The 27368-nt window shown below is 41.4% G+C and overlaps 2 protein-coding genes across 2 annotated transcripts; one reads left to right on the top strand and one right to left on the bottom strand.

Annotated features, from left to right (window-relative positions):
• Positions 1-850: 850 nt before the first annotated feature.
• On the bottom strand, positions 851-5370 carry LOC139744437 (U6 snRNA-associated Sm-like protein LSm2). Its single transcript, XM_071654877.1, has 5 exons — positions 5271-5370; positions 4841-4896; positions 3080-3147; positions 2163-2253; positions 851-1077 (listed from the first exon to the last, which is right to left on the bottom strand). The coding sequence occupies exons 1-5, from the start codon at positions 5368-5370 to the stop codon at positions 952-954; spliced, it is 441 nt and encodes a 146-aa protein (XP_071510978.1). The 3' UTR covers positions 851-951.
• Positions 5371-5884: 514 nt separating this feature from the next.
• Positions 5885-27333, top strand: LOC139743760 (kelch-like protein 20). Its single transcript, XM_071654216.1, has 9 exons — positions 5885-5987; positions 12349-12891; positions 13487-13645; positions 14284-14494; positions 15193-15376; positions 16675-16818; positions 18785-18918; positions 25429-25637; positions 26761-27333. The coding sequence occupies exons 2-9, from the start codon at positions 12361-12363 to the stop codon at positions 26950-26952; spliced, it is 1764 nt and encodes a 587-aa protein (XP_071510317.1). The 5' UTR covers positions 5885-5987; positions 12349-12360; the 3' UTR covers positions 26953-27333.
• Positions 27334-27368: the final 35 nt, after the last annotated feature.

Below are 27368 nucleotides of genomic sequence, written 5' to 3'. Positions count from 1 at the left end.
AGAAATAGCTTCGACTTAAGAGAAAATTCAATTATGCGGGATTAAAATCAATATAGTATCAAGAGAAGAGGACTTGAAAAGACCTTTCACTTAGGCTATTATTCGACTTATGTGAGGTCAACTTTAGCAAGTTTGACTGTACTGTTCCCCCCCCCCCAAAAAAAAAAGCCTTTTCAGCTGCTGGAATACTGAAATGATATTTACAAGGTTGGCATCCTTGCATGTGAGGAAAGGTTCATACTCCATAGTGCATCACAGCCTCCTATCAAGAGACTACTTTTTCCTTGACATTTGGATCAGTCACAAACCCCCTTTGACTTCATGTGGACTCAAATTCTCATTCAGGACTACATTTTGCTATAAAACCCCCCATTTTATTAAAAAAAACCCCAACAACAACAAATGAACACAACGGAGCTACTGTATTCCAAACATTTGTAGCTGATGAATTATCAACCAAGGTGTGTATTTTGCAAAGGTTATGTCTTTTGGTCTTTATATAGACCTTGTTCCTTTTTTTCTTTTTCTTCGTTATCCATATAAAGTGATCATGCTAACCACTGTATATAGAACACCACAGTAAGATAAAGTGTAATGCAGGTAACTCTGGAGTGAGATTTCTGTTGCAGAATACCTGAGTACTGGATGACTTGAAATCATGCTTGCTATGTTGTCAATTTCTACTTTGCACAAACATAACATTTCCCGTTCTTGTATCAGTGATCCACCAATATGTACAGAGAATAGTAAAAACTTGATGAAAGGAAAAGAGAAAAATACATGAAAGATCCTCCAGTGTGTTTCTCTTCCCACGTTTTGGCTCGCTCCTGGCTTCCTTAATGCACAGTCTGCATCTCTCATAATGCATCACACAGCATCCATACACACAGGGTATGACATCACTGTTTTCATGATCAGCGTCTCTGAGTCAATAGTCTTGTCTCAAGGAGGTCACTGTTTGCTCTGAGAGGCCTCCTTCCGAGCGGCATCCTGTAAAAGCTGTGTGTCGCACTCGTCCGCCGGCAACTGAACATACCTAACCACCGAGCCCCTTATGAAGCAGTTCTTGACTGACAGCTGTAAACAAATTGTGCAAGAAATTATGTACACAGGCCAGTAAAAAAGGAAATGTACATTTTGACAATGCTGAATCAGAGGGTACACAAAGTTTTCTCTCAGTGAATGAATAAATGATAATAATAATGATGATGATGATAACAACAAAAACAACAACAACAACGACAATAACAATAAGAATAAGAATAAGAATAAGAATAATAAGAAGAAGAATAATGACTTATATTGCACCAAATCCACTCTGTAGAGTGCTCAAGGCACATGCATACTCTTATTATCATCCTGAACACTGGATATGCCTACATTACTTCCACTCAGTACCAACAGTGCTCACTCTTTACTTCCTGGGGAGCATTCCAGCCAGTTGCCACTTTAGGTGCACAAATCATAGAAAGGGAATGATACCATCTAAGCACGAGTCCCTCAATATTCACCCAACCATACCATGCCATACTGATTCACACTGTTTTTGTCCATACTTTGCAGGAACTAGGCATATTCAAACTTCCATTACTGTCAAATGTGTTACAGACCTTACAGTGGTATAACATTCTTTGTTTTCCTAAAAAGACTTTCTTAATGCCCTCTTTTGCAGAAAAATAAATACAGCAGCCAAAACTATTGACACACAAAAAATGTTGTCTACATTGTGCAGAAGGTTTGAGAATTGGCTTGTATGCTCAATTCACCTTAAATGTGCTTGGCGACAGGTTTTTTTTCAGATCCATTAAATCCAGACTAAAATCTGCTCAAAATTTTTAAATGTATATTCAAAAGGCTATATTTTTACAATACTGAAACTGCAAGGATCATCAGATTTTAATAATGTGGGTTTTATAGTGATTAAACTCCTAAAAAAAAGTTGGTGGTCGATCAACTTTTAACCAGCTTTAGATTTTTACATCATTGCGCAATTTCCCTTTCTATTTTCCTCGCACTTCTTTTCCACTTGAAAGTGTGTGACTTTGGTCTGTTGAGGTGCATGTGATTTGAAAGGAACTGATTCATCACTGAAGTGCTCTCTGGACAAACAACTGCGCTATCCCTCTGCGTGTCAAGGGTCAGAGGTCAAAGAGACAACTTACCATGTGTGGATACCTGTCTTGGTCGACCACAGAGATGTCCGTCAGCTTGATGTTAAGGAACTGATCCACAGAATGCAGCGTACCACATATACTGTAGACATAAAAAAAAACCACACAAAACACAAATATACAATGTACATCAGCTATTGCCTGGTTATACACACATTTTTGCAATGCAGTGCTAGAAAGATACACCTCCATTAGATGAAATTTCCTTGAAAAAAAAAAGAGGGTATAAAGATTGACGATGACAAAGAGGTCAAAATAATTTTACTTAGCAATTGACCTGACAAATGGGGAGAAACATTTATGAAATCATTTGAAGCCAGATTGAGAGTGCTCAAAACAATCAAGTAAAGATTGTGATTGTATGTTTTGTCACAAGTTTATCTTCAAAAAAAAAAAATCCTTATGAAAGGGTTCTTTGTAGACTTTAACTAGGAAAGCTGTTTTCCTTATATTGGCAACTACAATATCACTGAATTTATCCTAAAAATTAAAAACATGATGTCTCTCTGAGGGCTGAACATTCTGTATATCTTTATTTATTTATTTATTTTTTTAAGAATTGCTCGCTTTGCCTTGCCAGTATTCTATCCAGGCTTTCAAAATTATACTTTTCTAGTTTAATTCTCATCAGTCACTTACTTATTAAGTGAGTGACTGATGAGAATTTAAAAGATGCAAAGAAAAGGCACTGTTTTCTACCCCTCTTTCTCCTCTACTTCAACACAATAGGATATCACATCTGACAAAGACTTTTAACAGTAAGTGAATATCATGACCAACAGTTTTCCAAGTGCAAAATCAATTTCCAGAAAGTATGAAAGTTGGATGTGTGTATAGTACAGTAGAGGTCTTCTTTGCTCATAGCAGTTAAATGACAAAAGGGGTGCAAGTAATCAAAATGGACATACCTGAGGTCATTCTTCAACTCTACAACCACATCCTTTCCCACAAGGGACTTGAAGAAGGAATAGAACAACTGCAGTGAAAGGAAATTAATCAAATAAACAACATAGAAAGGGATAAGATTTACTGTGAATGTTACATACACATTGTAGAAGCTCCTGGAAAATATCTTCATCTGACAGGTAATGATGGATGGAAGGACATTTTGATTATTTTTATAAATGCATGTGTATGGTATCCCTTGCACACTTACAGTCTGTATATATTAAATAAGAAATGATATTGCAAAACAAAACCATGTCATTTGAACCATGGGTGGCATGCAAACTGTTCACAGTATAGATTACTTACACAATTAGTAATGCAAAAATCAGGTTTGTCAATCATGTCACAATGGCCCTATTAGTTTTATCTTCACAGAACCTTTTCTTACAAATTCCACCATCAATTCATTCAGTTAGTGGTTCTGCAAGTATTTTTTCACAAAATATAGATAAATTACTGGTATTACTCATTACTGTCAACAAAATATCTACCTGGATATTAAAAAAAAAAAAAATGTATGGAAAACAAGTTAAGTGTACTGAACCTAACGTTAATCTACTTTGAGCTAGCAAATGCCTGAAAATGTGATAAAATTGTGCTTGATAGATTTGAAAACAGCACTATTTGTACCAGATACCAAGTATTATAGCATGCACTGAAATACATTGTAACAGCAATTCATAATCAAACAATGATTGCACAAGTACAATTTGCACTGTCTGATAATTCACCCCACTGCCCAAAAGTATAGGGTGGATCCTGTACAAAGAATTACGAGATTGACAGGGATTGGGCTCAACCCCCTTCCGTGCATGACATGAACAATCATGCATGAAACATAATTTACACCATAAGAAATGACAAATCCACTCTTCCATTTGCGAGAATCAATTCTACTGCAGTTACCTGCAAGTGACATTCAAATTCAATTCTTCTTTGAATCAGGGGAAATTATGTAGACTTGCAAAAGGCAAGTTAGAGAGTGATGTCACCATTGCAAAGCTGCCAGTGTCATCCAGATATGTACAGAGCAGACAAGGTGGCATGATGTGGTGTGAAAAGGCCAGCCAGTTAGTTATACAGGTATAGGGTGAGTCAGAAAAAATGTCCCATCATTTTGAAGTTGTCTAGTTTGTGAAGTAAGAACATCTAATCATGGGTGGTTTTGTGATATATCTTGGACCATTGGTAGAGTTATTCCCCCAGCATTTTTGATGCCCTTTTCATAAACTTTTGCATGTTTGCATGCATGTCTGAATAACAATCTTTTGAAGACTGCAAAATTTTGCTTGTAGCAAGTGGCTGGGTGAAGCTAACCATTGGCATTATATTTCCATATTAAAACAAATTTTGAGAGAATTTACAACTTACGTGCACACAGAAAGACACACACAACAGGATATGCACACACACACACACACACACACAGAATAAAAATTCATAACACAGTGTTGACCCCTTTTCTGATCAAGCAATTCTTTTTTTTATTAATTTAAAAAAAATCAAGATTATTGCTGAATGTTACTGAATACCAGACTATCATTAGTATTAAGCCAAGTGGTGTGGTATCAAAATTCCCGAACAATTTTAGTGGCTACTTCAAACTTGACCGAAAGATCGTAAGGACATCGGAGATACTGTAAAATATGTGGTCTATTCGCAGCATGAATTTTCGCGCTCGTTTTATACTTCCATACTACTTACTAGCCGGGCAGCCCAACCAGACCAGATGCCATGCGCAGCCTGTCGCGACGTCTGTACAGCGCCAGGGGCAGGGCTTTGTAATGTAATTTTAAACAAGGCAACTTCAAAATGACGGGACCTTTTTTATTTTTTTGGTCACTCTGTACTCTGTAAAAGCTTTCACTCAGTGCACTACCACTGTACCAGTTATACCGCTGCGCGCTACCAATGAGTGACTCCAGAATTTGGTAGAGAGAGGACAGCAGGGCTGCCAACTCTCACTCATCGAGAGTGATACTCACTCATTTTGGTCCTTTCTCACTCTAAAACTTTATTTCATTTGCATGCATTTCTATTGATCTCACTCATTTTGACTCCTAAATCATAGCATTGGCCTATGGGAGTCTCACTCTCAACTAGTTTCCAATGTTGGCAGCCCTGGGACAGTGATCTGCAGCTTTGCTTTACCCTCTGCTTTGGTCAGATCGCACTGCCACTGCATTGGTTCGCAGTGGCTGAGCTGCGGCTGCCGGCTGGTGGCGTTTGTACTGAGACCTGAGTACTGCATTGCCAGTGCAGTGCCCCAGTGGTTAGTAGGACCCTAAATTTTTATATTCAAACAGTGTTTAGTGAGTGTAACTAACTGTGGACCTGGTTCTTTTACGCCCAAAAACTTACCATACTTGGAAATCACTCCAGTTTTTGTAACGCCAAACAGTCTCGGTGATATTTGTAGTCAGCCTGTGCTATACGAGTCTCTCTCTCACTCCGTAAGCTAGGCTATCACGATGTTGGCTGCGCTCTGCATGCTGATCTAGCTAGCTACCTATGCCATGCATCCATCCGCGCCGCGCCGCTAGCTACTGAGTAGTTAGCAAGCTGTGTAAAATGTGTGAAGCATGCATGCGAGCGCAATCGTACATGATCGTACAACCACGCGACTTTAGCTCACGACTTTGCTATGGCTTCACGCGTGCAGCTAGCTCGTCGAGTTTCGATGCGATGTCGACTTGTTTCTGTACGTAAATGATGATCGCGATCGCGAAAAAGGTTAATGCAGCACGCATGCGCAGTGAGCCAGAAAATTTGCTGTTCTTGTCCTCTTGTTCTGTTGCTGTCCGAAATATTGGTGAAAATGTATAAACTATTAGTTGTCTGACTTCAGAAGGACTGACGTTTGGTATCGTAAGTATGATATTTTACTTCTACCATATTTACGTGTCATGTTAATGTATTTTAAGAACATTTTATTGGCAAATAATCACATTAACTAATCGTATGGATATGAAGAGGAAACCAAGCCCATTTGAATGGTCCCATGTGCTAATGATTGTGTTGGCTACGGACCCATTGATACAACAACAGGTCAACGAATCTCAGTTTGCCTTAACCATAATTGGGGTGGTGAGGTCTAGATTTTATACAGATGTAGGGCATACAGTAATTTATTCCACATCTGCTCTCGTTATTAGATTGCATAAATATCAATGCCGCTTTGCCTTTGTTACCAAATTTTTTTTTCTTGAGAAAAGAAGGGCAGTTTTTACTAGAGTAAAATATCCCGTTTGCGGCAGTTCAGTCCGGGAAACCCGCTCATGAGGACTGTCCCTCCTCATGAGGACTGTCCCTCCTCATGAGGACCTCCCCCCCCCCCCCCCCGCCTCATGAGGCCCCCCATTCACTTCTTATTCATCTCACATCTGACGTATAAATTGTCGCAACTTTGCACGGTGATTTTTTGTTACACACACATGTCCACTATCCATGATGAAAAGAAGAAAAAATCCTGTCTGTTTTTTTTTTCAAAAATCGACTGGTATGTGCTGGATGCGTGATGTGATGCGACGTACGTCGCGTTGCGGGATGATTCCAGAAAAAGCGCCCAAACGGTAAGCGGGCGGCGGAATTGACGAAGAAAGTGAACTCGTCATACCTACAAAGTCACTAAGTGATTATTTTGCTAACAAACTGGAGAATGTCATCTACCCACCTACTCTATCAGTGTGGAATAGTAATTTGGAATATATGGACAAGATCAGGTTAGTACTGATTTAATTTTTCTCGTTACGAATTTGTGTAAAAAGATGTCAGACTTCAGCTTCACGAGGCTGATTCGTGCGCGGAGAGGTGAGAGCCGCAGAAAAAAGCATCGAAAATATTTAGTCGGATCAGGCCGCTTTGGCACTAGGTGCGGCAGTCTTGCATTGTGCGAACGCGCTGGCGCCCGTGTTTTGATGGGTGCTCTGCATCGGTTGATTAAAACTCGATTTTTGAAAAAAAAACACACAGGATTTTTTCTTCTTTTCATCATGGATAGTGGACATGTGTGTGTAACAAAAAACCACCGTGCAAAGTTGCGACAATTTATACGTCAGATGTGAGATGAATAAGAAGTGAATGGGGGGCCTCATGAGGCGTTCCCCGGGGGGCCTCATGAGGCGGGGGGAGGTCCTCATGAGGAGGGACAGTCCTCATGAGGAGGGACAGTCCTCATGAGCGGGTTTCCCGGACTGAGTTTAAGCATTGTTAAGGGTTTTTCCAACTTGTAAACAAATCAGGCAAATTATTTTCAACCATTTCATATATCATAGACAAGATTATTCATTAATGCAATTGTTTTCATAAAAGAAATTTACTATTGACCAACGCAGTTTTCATGATTTACCAGGGCAAAACCCGGCACAATTTTCGCCGATAAGGGCGATATGCGACGTAGTATTTCTGCTTGCGGCACGATGTACAATCCCTATGCAATACGCGTGTGCTCCGCGATCTTAAGCTGAACGCCTTCACATGTCTCGCGAACATTGCGTAAGCGCCAATTCCCATTGTGAAAGCACGTGAAAATAGCGGGCGCACATGCATTGGCCGCAAACAAGATCGCAATTCTGGCGGTGTTGTTGATGTCTTTCTCGTGTTTTTCTCATTTTTTAGCTCACCTGAGCCAAAGGCTCAAGTGAGCTATTGCGATCGCCCTTCGTCCGGCGTCCGTCGTGCGTCGTGCGTCGTGCGTCGTGCGTCGTGCGTAAACTTTTTACATTTTCACCTTCTTCTTGAAAACCCCAAGACCGATTTTCATCAAACTTGGCAGGTAGCATCTCTAGGGGGTTAGGAACTCAATTTGTTAAAATGGGCACCATGACCCACCCAGGGGGCCTCCAGGGGGGCCCAAACCCCCCAAAATTAAGGAATCTGTAAAAATCTTCTTCTCTAGAACCAGAAGTGATAGAGCTAAGTTAATACTATGAGTTAGTACATTGATGACTGTAGTTTCAAGTTAGTTCATGGCAGAATCAGGGATGCGCCCCCCTTGGGACCCAGGGGAAGGGGGTGGGGAGGGGTTCTAATGGGGCCTAAATTGTACATTTTCATCTTCTTCTTGAGAACCCCAGGACCCATTTTCACCAAACTTGGCAGGTAGCATCCCTAGGGGGTTAGGAACTAAATTTGTTAAAATGGGCACCATGCCCCACCCAGGGGCCCCCCAGGGGGCCCAAATCCCCCAAAATTAAGGAATCTTTAAAAATTTTCTTCTCTAGAACCAGAAGTGATGGAGCTAAGTTAATACTATGAGTTAGTACATTGATGACTGCAGTTTCAAGTTTGTTCATGGCAGAATCAGGGATGCCCCCCTTGGGACCCAGGGGAGGGGTCCTAATGGGGCCTAAATTGTATATGTTTATCTTCTTCTTTAGAACCCCATGACCCATTTTCACCAAACTTGGCAGGTAGCATCCCTAAGGGGTTAGGATCTCAATTTGTTAAAATGGGCACCATGCCCCACCCAGGGTTCCCCCAGGGGGCCCAAACCCCCCAAATGAAGGAATCTTTAAAAATTTTCTCTAGAATCAGGAGTTATAGAGCTAAGATAATACTATGAGTTAGTACATTAATGACTGTAGTTTCGAGTTTGTTCATAGGAGATCCAGGGGTGCCCCTCTTGGGGGCAGGGGTGGGGGGGGGGGGGGTTGGTTGGGAAGGTCCAAATGGGGGCCTGAATTGTACATTGTCATCTTCTTCCTGAAAACCTCATGATGGATTTTCGTCAAACTTGGCAGGTAGCATCCTTAGGGGGTCAGGATCTCAATTTATCAAAATGGGCACCATGCCCGACCCAGAGGGCCCCAGGGGGCCCCAATCCCCCCCCCCCCCCAATTAAGGAATCTTTAAAAATGTGGGCCCTTATTGTACATTTTCATCTTCTACTTGAGAATGCCTGGTCAAATTTTGGTAGAGCTGTGAATAATTTAGATTAGTGACTGCGTGAAAGGTGAACTTGCGATACTCAGGTGAGCGCTAGACCCGCGGGTCTCTTGTTTTTATGGTAACATCCACTTTCCGAAAAAAATGGCGGCCCACATCGGCTCGCGAAAGTTCTATTTTACGTGAGGATATGTTTTCAAAATCCATGAACATCGAGCAAACGACAAAAAATCCAGTTTCTTGGACCATTGTTTCTTAACTGTTATGTTAAGAAGTACCAAAAATTTCATTTTGGATGCGATATGTTGTCATTTAGGTGAGAAAATTTCACTTTCGTCAGAGATCGTGCCCATTTTATCGGTTGGTTTTTGTTGATTGCTAGTGTGTTATGTGTAGTGTGCATGTAACAGTGCAGTGCTGTGTATGGCGGTATATTACCGTGTATGTTGTACCTGCCGCGCACGGCTGCACGGCCACATACTGCCGCAGTTACTCTAGTCTTGTTAACCATATAACATGGATGTAGTTACACATGTTGATGTTTTTTTTTTTTTTACATAACTTTATATGTTATGCACATGTTTGGTTATTTCATCTCCCAGGGGTATGAGCCTCTTGATGAAGGTGCGCTTTACATGTATTGTGCACTGATTGCGATACTGTACTTTAAATGTTTACTTGTTTTACCTGCTCATCTCCTGTGCTGTGTGCGATCCTGAATGCGACGTGCTTGTGTTGCGTGTACGTATGTATGTGTGTGCGCGCATTCTAAATTGCTCATGCTGAATGCACTGGCACAGCAAGATAGATGGCTTTGTGTGTAACGAAAGTATTAAAGCAAGTTACCCATTTTTTGAAGGCCTAAATTGCAGTTCTAAGCAAAATAGCGTGCATGATTCGAACGCCTGCGCTGCCATCATTGTTCAACCCCATATGTCTATGCTTCGAATTTGTGATGTACTGCCGTGCGCCGCCTATGAATGGATTAGTGCGCGTGCCACGTGCGGACGAAACGCTGTGCTAGCGATTCAACGCATACACGTTGCGGTCGAACCATGGCAAATATCACAAATTCTGGCACAGTGGCATGCAAAATATAATTAGCGGGTAAACGCACAAGTTATCTCAGAAACTGCTGCCACCGTCACTGTAGGTGTACACGCTCTACAGATTCAATGCAGATAAGCGGACTAGTAACTTCGAAACTTGGAATGAAACAAGTACAGGATGTATATGTGTTGCTATGCAACTAGCAACTGTACTTAGCAGTTACTTACCCGCTGAACTGTGTATGCGAGCTCACCTGGAAGGGTCGCGACAATGATTTCTGGGGTCCGACGATGTGGCCCACTGTTGTGCTCTTCGGAACAAGTGTGGAGGTAGTTGCATAGTTTGAATTTCGCACTTGATTTGGGCCATTTTTTATTCATGAATTTCAGGGAATTTATATTCGTAAGAGTGGTCTATTCATGGAAACGGTCGAATCAAGGGTAACATGCTTTATATTGAGTCTGCATGGAAGTCATCCCGTTGTCCATTTTCTGCCTTTTTTTCTCTCCTTACCTTCTCCTAATTCTCTGCTTTCCTAAGTACGCCATAGTATCTTGTGTTTGTAATACTAGTTAACTGATGATTTGCCAGTGTTAAAGACAACTCACCTGAGCAGACCATTCCATCTTCTGATTCCCTTCTCCCTGGCCCCTCTCATCTTGTACTTGGCTCACCCTGCTCTTTCCCCTCTTCCCACCCTTGCAATGATCACACGAATGATGAAAAAAAAAATGCAAACACCAAACCACTTCCTAACAGCAAATATATGTCCACTTGCAAACAACAGCAAATATGTGTCTCTTGTAAGGTGAAGCAAAATGTTAAAAGATAATGATATGAAAAACAACATTGGTAGCTAGGGGGAAACTTGACACCCATGCATGCCGACAGGCAAAGCAAAAGGGCAAAGGAATTTGTGCACACATGTAAATTGCATGGATTTACAGTATAGGGGTTGGGAACAGGGTGTTAAAGTAATCGAAGCAGACTCATTTGTTTTCTGCTTGTAACAGACACCATGATTCCTTCATCAAATGTAAACTACATGTATTGTGTTCAACCGAGCAAGAAACACACACATAAGGCATGCCTTCTGCACATTGGCACACACACTGACACACACACACACACACACACAGCTGGTATAAAAATATGGATTACACAGAATGTGGATCATTGTGGCACAGTGACTTAATACGATACAGGGTATTAGGGAAACCAGAACTGTTACAAATTATGTTAACGAACCAAAGTAAAATGAAAATTAATGCTTTCAAAGTGCATGCAAAAATTGTTTCCATATTTATAGATGTGCGTCAAGACTTTGACTTTGGTATGCTTCAATTTACCAAGGATGTCCCTTGTATTTGTGACTGAGATGTGCATCACTTTCATTGTTTTGTCGGTCAAAAAAGTAACTGAGGGGTGCTTAAAAAACCACATATATGGTCATCCAAAAGAATGACCATGACGCACCCATGTCCGCAGGTAGTAGAATGGGACTTTACGTTGACAGGTGCATTATGCCTAATGCAGCCTAACAACTTTAATTTTAAAAAAAAGGCAGTGTATGTCAGTCTGGGAAACTGTCTTATGAGGGAGCTCCTGTTCATATGGATCCCTCCTCCTCATGAGGAGTGCTCATGAGGCCCCCTGTCCACTTCTAATTCATGAATCTCTCATCTGACATGTAAATTGTGGCAAGTTTGCACAGAGATTTTTTTTTTACTCACACATGTCCACTCTCGATGATGAAAAGACAAAATTCTGTCTGCGCTTTTTGACAAAAATTGAGTTTTAATCGACTCATGTGCAGCAACCCACCGAAACATGGGCGCCAGCATGTTTCGCTCAATGCAGGGCTGCCTTACCTATCGGCCTGATCCCAATTTTTTGGGCTTTTTTTTTGCAGCTCTCACCTCTCCATGCACGATTCAGCCCCATGAAGGTGAAGTCTGACATCATTTTACAAATATTCATGAAGAGAAAAATAAAATCAAAACTAACCTGATCTTGTACATATATTCCAAATTACTATTCCACAATGAAAGAGTATGTGGGTACTCATATTTGTCAGGAAACTAATCACTTTGTAGGTATTACGGGTGCACTTTCTTCATGAATTGTGCCGTCCACTAGCCTTTTGCCGCTTTTCCTGCAATCGTCCTAGATGTACAATGTATAGGAAAACATCCATACATAGCCTGTAGAGGCACAATGCTCTCACTTTTCTCCAAAGAAAGAAGAGAAAACAACAAAACCAAACATGTGACACATTTCTTTTCCTGTGCAGACTTCAGGTTCCATGAATGTAATCATGGCAGGAGCGCAGCAAGTATTTGAGACGCAGCCCCAGCAGTCCAAGTTTGTCTACGTGTCGGACCGACACCCGAAGGACACCCTGGAGATGACGAACATACTGCGGAAACAGCGCGAACTCTGCGACGTTGTGATCAACGTCAACGACATGAAGATTTACGCCCACCGGATAATTCTCTCAGCGTGCAGCCCATACTTTCGTGCAATGTTCACGGGGGAACTGGCCGAGAGCAGGCAGACGGAGGTGACAATAAGGGACATTGACGAGCGTGCCATGGAGGCACTCGTGGACTTTGCGTACACGTCCACCGTGACAGTGGAGGAGAGCAATGTACAGACTCTATTGCCGGCCGCATGCCTCCTGCAGCTGTCCGAGATCCAGGAGGCGTGCTGCGAATTTCTGAAGCGCCAACTCGATCCATCCAACTGTCTCGGCATCAGGGCCTTTGCCGACACGCATGCCTGCCGAGATCTGCTCAGGGTTGCAGACAAGTTCACCCAGCACAAATTTCTCCAGGTGCGTATGAATGTTATTCCCCTCTGCACGTAATATAGTGAACATGAAGTTTACAATGCGAAGTAGATTGTACTGAAAAACAGTGTGAAATAAATGGTAAACATTAGCACCTGATTGTTTGCCAGATCAAAGTATTTACCAGTGTTGAAGCACATGTTGACAATGAGGAATAGTTTCCAAATTATCAAAATGAGAGGTAATAAGACAGACATGTTTTTATCTAAAATAAACTTCAATCTTCTCATCTTGGTCAATATGATAGGTTTCTAGTAAGTGTCTGACAAATGCAGTGAAGAGTAGATTGCTATATTCATCTAAAGTTGTCATCTTTACACTTCAGTTTGCTATTCACACATGACAACACATTCCCAACAGTCCAATATACATCATGCCAAGTACAGGATATTGGTGTCTTTCACTGTCACCTTTGTAGATAAGCACCATACTTTAATGGTCGAAACCGATCACAAGATGTTTCAGCTGTTGATACCAGATATTGTGCCAATTTTTGTGACCAGACTCAGCAAAGGATTTGAAATTGACAGCATGTGCAATGTACGTTTTGTTATTATTTTTTTTCCTGCATGGCACGAAGGTGATGGAGAGTGAGGAGTTCATGCTCCTGCCAGTCAACCAACTCATGGAGATCATCTCCAGCGACGAGCTCAACGTCCACAGTGAGGAGCAGGTGTACAACGCCATCATCTCGTGGGTCAAGTACAGCATCCCAGACAGGAGGGCGCACCTGGCAGAGGTCTGTTTGTTTGTTTGTTTGTTTGTTTGTTTGTTTGTTTGTTTGTTTAATTGATTAATTGATTAAGCCACAGTAAGAGCTTGCTATCAGCAGGAGACTTTCTACAGTGAAATTTTTTTTTTGAAGATTTTTAAAGATTTATTTAATATTTTTACAAGAATAAAAGAAAGGAGCAGAAGTTAGACACAAAAGTGTAGAACATCAAAACTTTGGAGAACAAACAAATTTTCAGGATAAATATAAAAACAATAGATAAAATGAAATGAGTTATATGATGTTAGTAGATTGACAATTGTGTATTACAGACAAATATTATTTTTACTTCTTGGGGGAGATGTGTGGCTTTTTTGGGTTTCATCTTCTCGGTAAAAGTTTGCATATTGGCAGTCAGTCAAATGTTCCAAGGTAGGTTACTGAATAGCTTTGAAGAGAAGTATTCATTATATAGATATAGGTACACAGTTACATTTCTTTCAAGATTTTGAGCAAGGCATTTTGACTTTATGTGCTACAAAGACTAACAAGATTGCTGGAAATATTTGAAACTACTTTGTTTTCTCATCTTGGCATAAATTCAAACTCTCAATCTTCAAATTGCTTATCATTATCATCATCATCAAATTAACCCATCTCTCCAGGTGTTACAGCATGTAAGACTGCCGCTCCTCAACCCCAAATTTCTGGTGGGTACGGTCAGCTCGGACCTGCTGATCCGCAGTGACGAGGCCTGCAGAGACCTGGTGGATGAGGCCAAGAACTACCTACTCCTTCCCCAGGAGAGGCCCCTCATGCAGGGCCCCAGGACAAGGCCACGCAAGCCCATACGATGTGGAGAGGTGCTCTTTGCAGGTACTACAATTTAGTCCTTTAATACTTTGATGAGTCTTAATTTGAAGATGTTGAAATATATTGTTGTCAGCCTATGTTTTAGACATATGATTTGAATTTGAAGATGTCAAATGTATTGTAATGAACCTATTTTTAGACATATGAAAATTTGTATATGTGCACCTTCGTGACAAAGATTACTCCCAACAGGTAATAAACTTACCAACCTTTGACAGACATAGCAACAATAAATGAATCCATCTAGAGAGAGAGAAGATAATTTTTGTCAGTGCAAATGCAAACACTTTGATGGAGACTGTATTGACTAAAAAACAAATCTATTTATTCCCTTATTCCTATCCCCTTACCCCCCCCCCAAAAAAAAAAGAAAAAAAAGAAAAAAGAAAGATGGAAAATAAAAGGTCAGAGAAACAAATAACCAAAGATCAGAATATTTGATCTTGAAAAGATAAGTATGGTGATATCAAACTTTATTGTGGCAGCCAGAGTTATGAAGTCACTCAGGACATCAAACTCTCCCTACACTTTTGTACCTTCAAGATAGGGCTTTGCTAATCATGGGCTTTCGTTTTCGGATGAATGATATGCGGACTTACTTTGCTAGCTAGACTTGTTTCAGTTTCATGCAGAGGACATTGCATGTGTGTCCAGTCATTCAGAGCATTCCAGTGCATGTTGTTGTTGTTGTTTTTTCCCAGTTGGTGGCTGGTGTAGCGGTGACGCCATTTCCAGCGTGGAGAGATTCGACCCCCAGAGCGGCGAGTGGCGCATGGTGGCGCCGATGTGCAAGAGGCGCTGTGGTGTGGGAATCGCCGTGCTCGATGACCTCCTCTATGCCGTGGGTGGACACGATGGTGCATCCTACCTCAACAGCATAGAGAGGTACAGTAAATGATGCAATATCTTCTTTATGAGAGAATGTATCCCTCTGTGTGGAAGCTTCAACCACTGTCTAAAGATTGCAAATCAAATCATATTTGGCTTGCTGAAGCTTATGTCAATTTACACCCATGAGAACTATTAGTGTTTCGTCCATTTTCTTCCAATATCTGTCAAGGCTTAGGCATTGCCCAGTTATTCCAAATTGAGATAAATGAAATTTAAATGTTAAATTGTATTTAACAGTGGCCAATAGTTGAAGAAGAATTGTGATGATATATTCATAATACTGTAAACGTGGAAATTTTCGCGGTACATTAATTTTCGCGGATTTCGCGCTACGCTCGGCTAGCGCGAATTCAAAAACGCGCGAATATATCTTCACAATTTTCTACGCACATTTTGAACGGGATGAATTGTGTGCGCTTCATCGATGATACTGCTACGTAGTACAATGTACAGGCATGTTTACGCTACTAGTACTGTGCGAAGAGACGATACCCTAGATTGCTGTGTACTGTAGCATGCATGTGTGCACCGCACGCATCGATGCTACAGTCCCCCGTGACTACGGTACTAGTAGAGTCACAGCTGTACTACGTATTTGAGTGCTTGTACTCGCAGTCGAGCCGCTCGCTACGTCGCTTGTCGTACGCTGGCATAGCAAGCTATGTAGCAGAGGCTTTGGATGAAAGCAGTGAATGTGTACTACAGTAAAGTAACCTGCTGCGGAGCGCGAATTTAAGAACCCGCGAATACGTTTTCGAGCCGCTCAGCGCGAAAAATTAATCGCGCGAAAATATTGACGTTTACAGTATGCATCATCTGCAACTCTTCATTGACTCCACTTCTTTCCATTCAAACTATACAGCAGTCAGGTGCAAATAGGAGCTGCAAAAGTCAGCATTCCTGTGTAGCGTGTACGTATGCGCATTACACACTCAACTCAAGAGGGACTTCAATCTGTCCATCTGCTTTGCTCTCTGAATTTGTGTTTTCAAGTCTGTCATTCAGTTCCGTGAATGCAGACTTTTTAAAATTCATTATTTTGTGTCCACCCAAATTGTTTGTATTGCTTTGGTATCATTTTGTTTACCAGCATAGTTTCCTTTGCCTAGGACTGTGCCTACATTGGAACAAGCATTGTAGTTTGTTTGCAACCCATATTTCACTTACCTGTTTGAAGTCAGTATATTGTAACCCGCTCAGACATCCTGTTCTGTGGGAGGAAAATGACAACTACAACAAAGCAGCAAGAAATGCTCAACTTATAAGGATATGCCCTTTCTTTTTCAATGCAGGTATGATCCTCAGACTAACCAGTGGAGCAGCGACGTCGCCCCCACCAGCACGTGTCGAACCAGTGTAGGCGTGGCGGTGCTGGATGGGTACATGTATGCCGTGGGAGGCCAGGACGGGGTGTCCTGTCTCAACATTGTGGAGAGGTGAGAGGGTGTGCATAGGTTTGTGGGAGGGGGCAGCAAGCAGCTGGTGTGTCTGGAAGGGGTCATTATCATAATGCTGAGTAGATATCAGTCACTGCAAGAATATAAGGCTGAGAGGGCTACACATATCACAGATAAAACAGAGATGATGAGAAAACTTAAAGGGAAACTCAAGAGTCTCTGTTCATGTTGACTTTGATAAAAGGAGAGAATTCAAGCAAACAATTGTGAAAGCTTGATCAGAAAAAAAAGTTACGTAATTCCTGCTGGTTCTGAAATTTTTCTCACATTTCTCACATTTGTATATTGAGATAGTGAGGTAATCACTATACAATTTTGCCTGATGTGTCAGTGCACTGTCAGAATGTGAGTGCTTTCTCACATATGGATTCTTTTAGTAAGAACAAAAATTGTTATGACACCAAAATACTATTTTGTGCTTAGAAATTGAAGAATGTACCATAATTTCATCGATTAAATAGGAAGCAGAAAAGGTATTGACACGACTGACATGAAATAAACATAATGCATGTTAGTCTACATGTATATCTCATGAATATGCATCATGTATTTAGATTTTGTTGCGTTGTTTTTTAATTGGTAAAAAACTAACACAACCATTGTCATGATGCTTTACAAGAAATATCAAAGTGTGAGATTCCTGAAGGATACAAAAGATGTGACCATTATTGCCTGATAAACTGTCAAATTGTGCATAAGGTGCAAGTTTTTATGCCTCCGCCACGAAGTGGTGCCGGAGGCATTATGTTTTCGGGTTGTCCGTCCGTCCGTCCGTCCGTCCGTCCGTCTTTCCGTCCGTCCGTCCGTCCGTCCTTCCGTCCGTCCGTCCGTCCGTCCTTCCGTCCGTCCGTAATGAATTTTGTGGACAGAGTAACTACCAAAACCTTTTGAGGTATCCTAATGAAACTTGGCATGTATGTGTATTAGGGGGTGAAGTTGTGCCTATCAACTTTTGGGTGCACATGCTCAAGGTCAAAGGTCAAAAGGTCAAGGTCAAATGCTTAAAATTTTACTATTTCCCCCATATCTATGCAATGCCTGAAGATATTTTCTTGAAACTTAGTGTATACATGTACTACCCAATGAAGATTCTCTGGTGAAAGTTTGGGGTCATGAGGTCAAAAGGTCAAAGGTCAAAAGGTCAAGCAAAATGTTAAAATTTCACTTTTTTCTCTGTATCTTGGAAATTGTTCAAGGTATCTCCATGGAACATAGTATATATGCATCTACTGACTGGCAGTGGTTATCTAGGGAATTTAGGGTTCATGGGGTCAAAGGTCAGGGGTCAAAGGTCAAGGGCAATACTTCAAAATTTTACTATTTTCCTTATATTTATGCAATGCCAGCAGGATTTTTTTTTTAACTCGATGTATGCATGTATAACCCAATAGAGATTCTCTGGGATTTTTTTTTTGCCAAGAACGTCAAAGGTCAAAAGGTCAAAGATCAAGTGAAAGTGCTGAACTTACTTCTTTCTCCATATCTCGGAAGTGGCTCAAGTTATCTTGAAACCTATGCTGAATTTATGTATGTTCTGCCTGACAGTGATTCTCTTATAAATCAAAGGCCAGATGAAAATGATAACAATTTACTGTTCAATACAGAAATTGTGCTTTTTCTCCATACCTTGAAAATTACTAAGTGCATAAACTTATGAAATGGTCAATGTCAAGTTAAAGTTCTTAAATCCCCAAATACATGCTCTCCTATTCATCCAATTAAACATAGGTCAAGGAAGGTAAACATTCAATACATTTGTGACAAACATGTCATTTTAATATTTTGCCAATTTTGTGAAAATGTAATCACACATTGTCCACATGTACTATAGACCTATTAAGAGAATCATGCATTATGGCGGAGGCATACCAGTCGCCATAGCGACATTTCTAGTTTGTTTTTTGTTTTTTGTTGTCATTGTTGTTGTTATTTCTTGTGTTTATAGATATGAGCCCCACGCAAACAGGTGGACTCGGGTGGCTTCCATGAGCACCCGGAGGCTGGGTGTGGCAGTAGCAGTCCTAGGGGGCTTCCTGTATGCAGTAGGGGGGTCAGACGGCACCTCCCCTCTCAACACAGGTAAGGGGCAAATTCTCGTCCTCGCATGCTCCAGATGTAGGGTGGAGCGGTGCACTTTACAGTGTGTGATATCTTCACTCGGATTGACACTACGAGTGTACACCTTGGTGCCGGGTTATAGACTGCACTGTATTGTGGTTTATTGCTGAACACGTTCATACTTCTGACACAAGGTGGCGCTATTACAACTCCTCCCTTCTTAATAAAAAAAAGTTCTGTTTACATACATGTGAATACATGTGTGGGTACAATATAATATATATAAAAGGCTAAAATAACTGTAATGCAGGCTTATGCATTTTTTTTTTTTTTTTTTTTTTTTTTTGCCTTGTCATATAACTTTGTTACCCATGCAATGCATAATATCAAAATGTTAACTCCATAAAGGATCACTTTTCCTTTCTAAATAAAACATTTCTTTCACATAGAAAATGTTTACAACTGTGCTTTTGTTCAAAATGTGTCCTATAGTCATTTTCACTCATTTGTGTGTGTGTGTCTATCATTATACAATCAAATATCATGTCACCTTAGAATAGTAAATAAGTAACCAAAGTAATACCAGTTATAATGTGAGTTTAGAATATCATCAAAATCTGTGATGCCTTCAATCTCAATCAAATACATCCTCAAAATATGATAAGTACATGCTTGTCATGTGACTTCTTAATAAAGTAGTACATCTCCTGTGACCCGCATGTACAATATACACTTATATTTATAAGTTTTCAAATCTGTTATACATGTTATCAGTGCCACTTTAAACTCAACTTCCGGTGTACATAAAACACTCAGTTTCATGAAACATTTATCTGGCATTATTTAAATATAAATTCCAGTTGTTGTTTTTTTTTTTTTTTATCAACATTTAAAACTTAAACTACAGATTATAAACAGCTGTAAGTTTGCAGGAATGTACATGTATGCATGTACAAAAATTGAATGTTAACAAAAACATTTCAGGTATAATCTATAATTACCTGTATGTTCAACTTTCATTGCATTAGTGCTACATTTTTTTTGTAATAATAAAAAATCAACTTAAAATTAGATACATGTATGCCTTTTTGCAAACTGTTTCAAATTCCTTTTTTTTTTCTTTTGTATGCCAAAATTTTGCAACATATACAGTGTACTCTCATTATAAGGGAAACACTGACAAACACAATATTTGTAATGGGCCCAATGAGTTTGTTATTACAAGAGCCCACTGTATGAACAGATTATTTGTGCAACACTTTTGTTATTGCTGTATTTTGCATTACTCCATCTGCAAATTTAGCAACATAACATTAAAACAAAAACAAACAATGCATAAACTACAATTTTGGCATTTCTGTTTATGCATCAAATTTGACCACAGGTTTTCTTTTCCTGACTGGATACCTTCCTTGTCCAAACGTGGCTGACCCACCTACCTCTGATTGCGGTGGGGTCAGTCTCTGACCTACATCTGTTTCACTAATCTCTAGTCCAGCAGTTTGACTGCTACTCACATTTGAACTTCCATTTACATGTTGGTTCAATCCCTCACTATCATTTGTACGTTCATGTACTTCATTTTCATGCATTTGTGCATGTGTTTCAGTCATAGTCACATTTTCTGATTCATCTGGTTTCTCCTCTGTTCCTAACTCAGCCATTTTCATTGTCATCATGTGATCAATGTGTACCATTTTCACTTTCCCACTACCGAACATCTTGACCATGTAGGTTCTTGGCCCACATTTTCTCACAACCCTTCCTGGTGACCATTTCACCCACTTTTGATGCTGGTTTTTCACCTTAACTTTTTGGTATACCTCCACACATCTTTCTTTCACTCTACCTCTGTCATGATTTTCCTTTTGTTTTTCTTGTTTTTCCTCTACAGTTTTAGCCAAGTTTGGTTTGAGCAGTGTGAACCTTGTGTTTGGTTTTCTTTTCAGGAACAGTTCTGCTGGTGTCTGCCCCGTAGTGGTATGAGGTGTGTTTCTGTATGTTATCAGAAAATTGGCTAATTTGTGTGACAGTGATAACTGTCTTTTCTTTGGATTTTGGTCAAGCATTTGCTTCACTAGCGCGCGTTTCACAATTTGCACTGTGCGCTCAGCTGCTCCGTTTGAAGCTGGATGGTACGGGGGTACCCTAGTGTGCTTTACACCATTGTTTTTCAAAAACTGGGTAAAGTCTTCTGAACAGAATTGGGGTCCGTTGTCAGACACGATTTCTTCAGGAAAACCGTAGGATGCGAACAATCCCCGCAAAACGTCTATTGTTTTGCTTGAGGTTGTTTTGTTCATCGGAAACACCTCAACCCACTTGGAGTGACTATCTATCACAATCAACAAGTTTTGCTTCTCTATCTCTGCATAGTCTATGTGTAGCCTCTGCCACACTCTACTCGGCCATTTCCATGGCTGCAATGGTACCTTTGGGGGTTGTTTTCCTACTACTTGACACGTACTACACTGTTCTACTATATGTTCAATGTCCTTATCAAGACCTGGCCACCACAAATAGCTTCTCGCCAAGCTCTTGGTCAGGCACATACCCATGTGCTGATCATGCAGATCTCCTAACAGTTTGTCTCTGTACTTCTCAGGGATTATCACCCTAGATCCCCACATCACACAACCTTGATCTATTGAGAGTTCATTTCTCCGTACAAAGAATGGTTTGAGTTCAATGTTTGACATGTGGTTTGGCCATCCATTTTGTACGTACTCCTTCACCTTTGACAACACTTTGTCTGTTTGGGTTGCCTTCCTAATGTCATCTGCTGTGACTGGCAACTCATCTACATAGGAGAAATAGAACAAGTCCTCTGGGTTTGGAGTCACTTCTGATGCCAGGGGTAACCTAGACATTGCATCAGCGTTACCGTGCTCCGCTGACCTTCTGTATTGAATGTCATATTGATATGCTGACAGTATGAGGGCCCACCTTTGCATCCTAGCTGCAGCCAGTGTTGGAACATGCGCAGTTGGATTTAGAATGGCTGTCAATGGTTTATGGTCTGTTTCAATTACAAACCGTCTGCCATAGAGGTATTTGTGAAACCTGCGAACACCAAAAATCAAAGCAAGCGCTTCACGCTCAATCTGCGCATAGTTTCTTTCACTGGTACTGAGTGTTCGGGATGCGAAGGCTATGGGTCTCTCTTCCCCATTTTCTAACACATGTGAAATCACAGCCCCTACACCATATGGTGAGGCATCACACTGCAACTTCACTGGTTTGTTTACATCATAGTGTACAAGCATGGTACTCTCTGCCAACTGAGATTTGCACAGTTTGAACGCTTCTTCACACTCACGTGTCCACCTCCAGGGTACATCATTCTTCAGGAGCTCATTTAGAGGGTGCAATATGGTAGCCAAATTTTGCATGAACTTCCCATAGTACTGCACGAGTCCCAAAAATGATCTGAGCTCAGAGATGTTCCTGGGGGTGGGCGCGTTCTTGATGGCATCCACCTTACACTTCATGGGGTGCAAGCCATCCTTGTCAACTCTGTGTCCTAAGTACTCTACTGAGTCCTTGAAAAACTCACACTTCTGTGGTTTGACACGAACATTGTGTTTCTCGAGGCGTTTCAGTACCTCTAGCAGTTTCTCATCATGTGTGCTCTTATCTGGAGCTGAGACCAAGATATCATCGAGGTAACATACCACACCCTCAATCCCTTCAAGGATTTCTGTCATGACCCCTTGGAAAATTCCAGGAGCTGTGGATATGCCAAAAGGAAGCCTATTAAATTCAAATAGACCCAAATGTGTATTGATTGTCAGTTTAGACTTTGATTCATCATCTACACCTAACTGTAAATAGGCATTTGTCAAGTCCATTTTGGTAAAGACCTGCCCGCCTGTGAGGGTACTAAACAGATCTTCTGCAGTGGGTAGTGTGTCTGGCATGTTACCTTCCAGTACCTGGTTTATGGTGACCTTATAATCACCACAGATTCTGACACTTCCGTCTGACTTAGGTACTACTACAATGGGTGTTGCCCATTCACTATTGTCTACCTTGCTGATAATGTTTTCAGACTCAAGTCTTTTCAGTTCTTTTTCTACTTTTTCTTTGAGTGCATACGGCACAGCACGAGCTTTACAATGTACGGGACTAGCGTCCGGCTTCACACGAACTTTCGCATTGTGACCTGTGATTTGTTCTCCTTGGGCGCTGAACACTTTAGGATGCTGTTTGATCACGTCCTCCGCACACTTGAAGTTTACGCGAACATGGAAGATGTCACTCCAGTTGAGCTTCAAGGTTTGTAGCCAATTTCTACCCAACAATGCTGGCTTATCTCCCTTGACGACCACCAACGGCAAATCGGCCTGTTGCCCCTTATATGTGACTGGGACCTGAACGCTACCCAACACTGGGATTTTCTCTCCAGAGTAGCTGCGCAACTCGATTCGCTTCGCGTCTAAAGGAATCTGCTTCAGCTTTTCCATGTACACTGCTTCTGGTATCACACTCACTGATGCTCCGGTATCGATTTCCATTGTTACAGGGGCTCCTCCTAGCTCCACACAAACTGAAAATGATCCATTTTGTGCTCTGGCTGGTTTACCGGTAGCTGTTGAATTACTATATATCGTGTATATAGCAAGTTCGTCCTCCTCAGTGGTAGGTTCCTGCTCGAGGGTATGTAGTGATTGACGATGTCCGCTTGTGGATCCTGAAGATCTGGTCTGCTTTGAAGTAGGCTTGTTTTTGTTTCGACAAGCGCTGGCGATATGCCCTTTCTTCTTGCACGAATAGCACTCTGCATTCTTAAATGGGCAGTTCATTGGCGAGTGCTGTCCTGAGCATCGGTAACAAGGCTTCCCTGTCCTGTTACCATGGTTACTTGTCCCTGTGCTTGACTTGGGTGACTTCGCTTTATTTGTCTTTTGGGCGGGATGGTACATCTTGTGAACTTCCCCTGATGACTGGTGCTGCGCTGAGGCTGACGGGCGCACTGCCTTAGACCCTTTTTCAGCCAAGTCCATCTGGATTGCAGTGCTACATGCCACATCAAAAGTAAGATTGGACATTGTCATCAACTTGCTGCGTATCCTCTCACTCCGAAGACCGCACACAAACCGATCTCTCAAAGCACGATCTTGGAAATCTCCAAAATTACAGTGGATTGATAATTTCTTCAATGCCACCACGAAATTCGCGATGTCCTCTTCTGGCAGTTGACATCTAGTGCCAAAACGGTAGCTTTCCGCAATCTCCAGCGGTTTAGGGTCAAAATGATCCCTTAGTTTATTCAGTATCACTTGGAGTGATGTGTCTTTTGGCTTTCCCGGTGCCAGGAGATTTTTGACAGTTTCATACACTGCAGGGCCAACTTCAGTGAGAAAAATTGCCCTCATTTTGGTCTGAATTTCACAGTTTTTACGCACAGACTCTTCATCAGTAGCATCTATCTCTACTATATTGTTTGCGGCAAAAAATAACTCCAAACGTTCCACATAGGCACTAAAAGTCTCACGACTTTGTTGGAACTCACCCAGTCGTCCAATGTAGCCACTGGGCGCCGCCATCTTGGATTCCTATTCTTGACAGTCTCACCAACGGTACGTGTTGAATCCAAAAATAATCAGTCGGAAATTTAAGCTTAAACTCCACTAATAGTCCTCAAAAACATCTCAGTGGGACGGTAGACATCATAATCTACTCGAAAAACAAGCTTGGGATTCCGCTCATCCCGACCTCGTCGCCATATTTGTGATATCTTCACTCGGATTGACACTACGAGTGTACACCTTGGTGCCGGGTTATAGACTGCACTGTATTGTGGTTTATTGCTGAACACGTTCATACTTCTGACACAAGGTGGCGCTATTACACAGTGCAATACCACTTTGAAGCGAAGTAGAATGTGATTTCAAATAGAAGTCCATGTTTAATCTTGCTGTAGGTGAAATCTCTATAAAGGTGCACATGTGGAAAAGTGTGACCGCACATAACCTGGTGGATTGATGTTAGCATTGGAAATGGAACATTTTGGCTGCATTAAGAATTCAACCCGGATATGGATGATAATAATAATTGTTTTCCATCATTCTGCAAGGTTTCTGGTAAATAGATTTCAGGCTGTGCAATCATGCTGTAGTATAAGTAGGCAGAGAACTTTTGAAAATGAATGTTGTGATAAGATAATATTTCTGAAAATTGAATCTTAGTTTTGTGGTAAGTTTCAAGATGTGCCATACATAAGTAGGAAGTGCACAGCTTCAAACTTCTATTATATTTGGAGGTGAGATGTAGTATCTTAAAAGATTACTGAAAAAGCACAGACAATGCCGGTGGATATAACAGGAAAAAGAAGACCAATGTTCATTTAGTAGAGAAAAAGAACCTCTGTAAATCTGTCATGAGCCCCTAGATGAAAGACATTACATTGAGGATCTGTTAGCTTCATAGTTGACAGAAACTTTGGGGTTTTTCGTAAATGGTAGCTAATGTTGAAGAGATCGAGTGCTTATTTCTCTTTGATTGTTAATTTTTTCTTCCAATAAAAAGTTGAAAAGTATGACCCTCGCACCAACAAGTGGACGCCCGTGGCGCCGATGGGCACCAAACGGAAGCACCTCGGGTGTGCGGTCTACAACGACATGCTGTACGCGGTGGGCGGGCGTGACGAACAGACAGAGCTGAGTAGCGCCGAGCGCTACGACCCCCTCACCAACACGTGGAAGCCGATCGTTGCGATGAACTCGAGAAGGAGCGGGGTGAGTTGAGTTTGGCATCATTTCTTGACATTGTGGGTGTCAGTCCATATCGAAGGTGTCCCATTCTCTCTAATATGCAGAGAACTTTGTGTAATATCTATTTGTTTATATATCTATCCATCTAGCACTATCTTTCTATTTTTCTGTCTCTCCATCTGTATGTCCATCTGTCTGTCTGTTTATCTGTTTTTTATTACCTGTCTGTTAATCAACTGGTATGTCGAATGTTGTAAGGATATCATGTGTGTGTGTATGTGTGCATGTCTGTGCATGTCTGTGCTTTATCTTGGGTTGGGTAGGCTATTTCCATGAGAAATGGAATGTCACACAGTACATTTGATTCCTCTGTCAGACCTGTCCATACCGTAAGAATGTTCATCTCATTGTGATTGGCTCTTATTCAATGATTACTGTAATTAAATGGCTCCTGGAACAGCGTTTTTCCAATTCAGGATGGTTCAGTTTACAAGCCAGCCGCTATTTTGCTCAAAATTGCTTTCCCTGTCTCATACAGTTTATCTTGAAAGATCAAACATTTCTGAGCAGGAAAATATAACGTTCAGATATTGATACAGGGTGGTTTTGTAAAATAATTACTACAACAACAACAACAACAACAACAACAACAACAACAACAACAACAACAACTAACAATATCAAAAATAATGGAGTCTTTTAGTGCGCCATGTCTGTCACACAGTGGCACTCCTGGCGCAGAAAGGTAAGACCTCCTCTCACATCGCTTCATTCAGGAAAAGACCACAACTGAAAGAAAGCACACAGTTACTGGAACAAAAAGTATTACTCAAAATGTGTAATTATGGCACATACTGAGACTATATCTTTGAATCATTTGACCAGGGGCCTATCTTATAAAGACTTGTGATAGAAATCAATCACAAGTTTTTTGAGAGCTGCAATGCAAGTTGTGATTGATTTGGGGACTTATGATTGATTTGAAGGCTTTATAAGACGGGGCCCAGATATACTGGAGGCAAGTCCTGAGCAAATAAGAAATGACTATAATCTTCATGAGGTTTCCACTCACAAAGAGCATCTATGTCAGTACTATAAGAATGTTCATCTCATTTGAGCTGATATTACTTTCCTTGAACCTTCACAGGTCGGCCTTGCTGTGGTCAACGGTAGGCTCATGGCTGTGGGTGGTTTTGACGGAACGACGTACCTCAAGACGGTGGAGGTCTACGACCCGGACACGAAGTCGTGGCGCATGTGCGGCAGTATGAACTATCGGAGACTGGGTGGGGGTGTGGGCGTGGTCAAGCTCCCCCAGTCGGAATCAAATGTGTGGTAGCAGCGATGGTTCATCTCCCCCTCCCCCTCTTTTTCAGCCATGGAACCACCAGAAACCCAATCTTAAAATTGTGATTGCTACCACGGTAACTCCAATATTCCAGCAAAGCTCAACTTCTGCCCCATGATGCCATTGCGACTCGAGTGGTCTCATTACGCTTTCTGATATTTAGCAGGTCAAGTTCGGTCTTGCGCATTGCTTGTGCCAGCTCTGTGCCCACCACGCCATGCCATAGCATGCACGAACAGCGCCCTCAAGGTAGCAGCAGCTTGCGGCACAAGCAAACAGAGCCTGCTTGTCTGTCGAAATGATCGTAAGGTGAAGCCAAGGAATGCTGTGCTTTCTGTGAGACTCGCCTCTGCAACTGCCCATGGCAGTGCTCAAGCTTCAAGCCCTTTGGACGTGCTACGAAAGTA

Source organism: Diadema antillarum, unplaced genomic scaffold (genome assembly GCF_040938485.1).
Source record: "Diadema antillarum isolate AM-2024a unplaced genomic scaffold, OU_Dant_1.0 scf00000035, whole genome shotgun sequence".
Classification (NCBI taxonomy): domain Eukaryota; kingdom Metazoa; phylum Echinodermata; class Echinoidea; order Diadematoida; family Diadematidae; genus Diadema; species Diadema antillarum.
The sequence above is the reverse complement of the archived record's forward strand: the minus strand, read 5'-3'. Positions and strand labels throughout refer to the sequence as shown.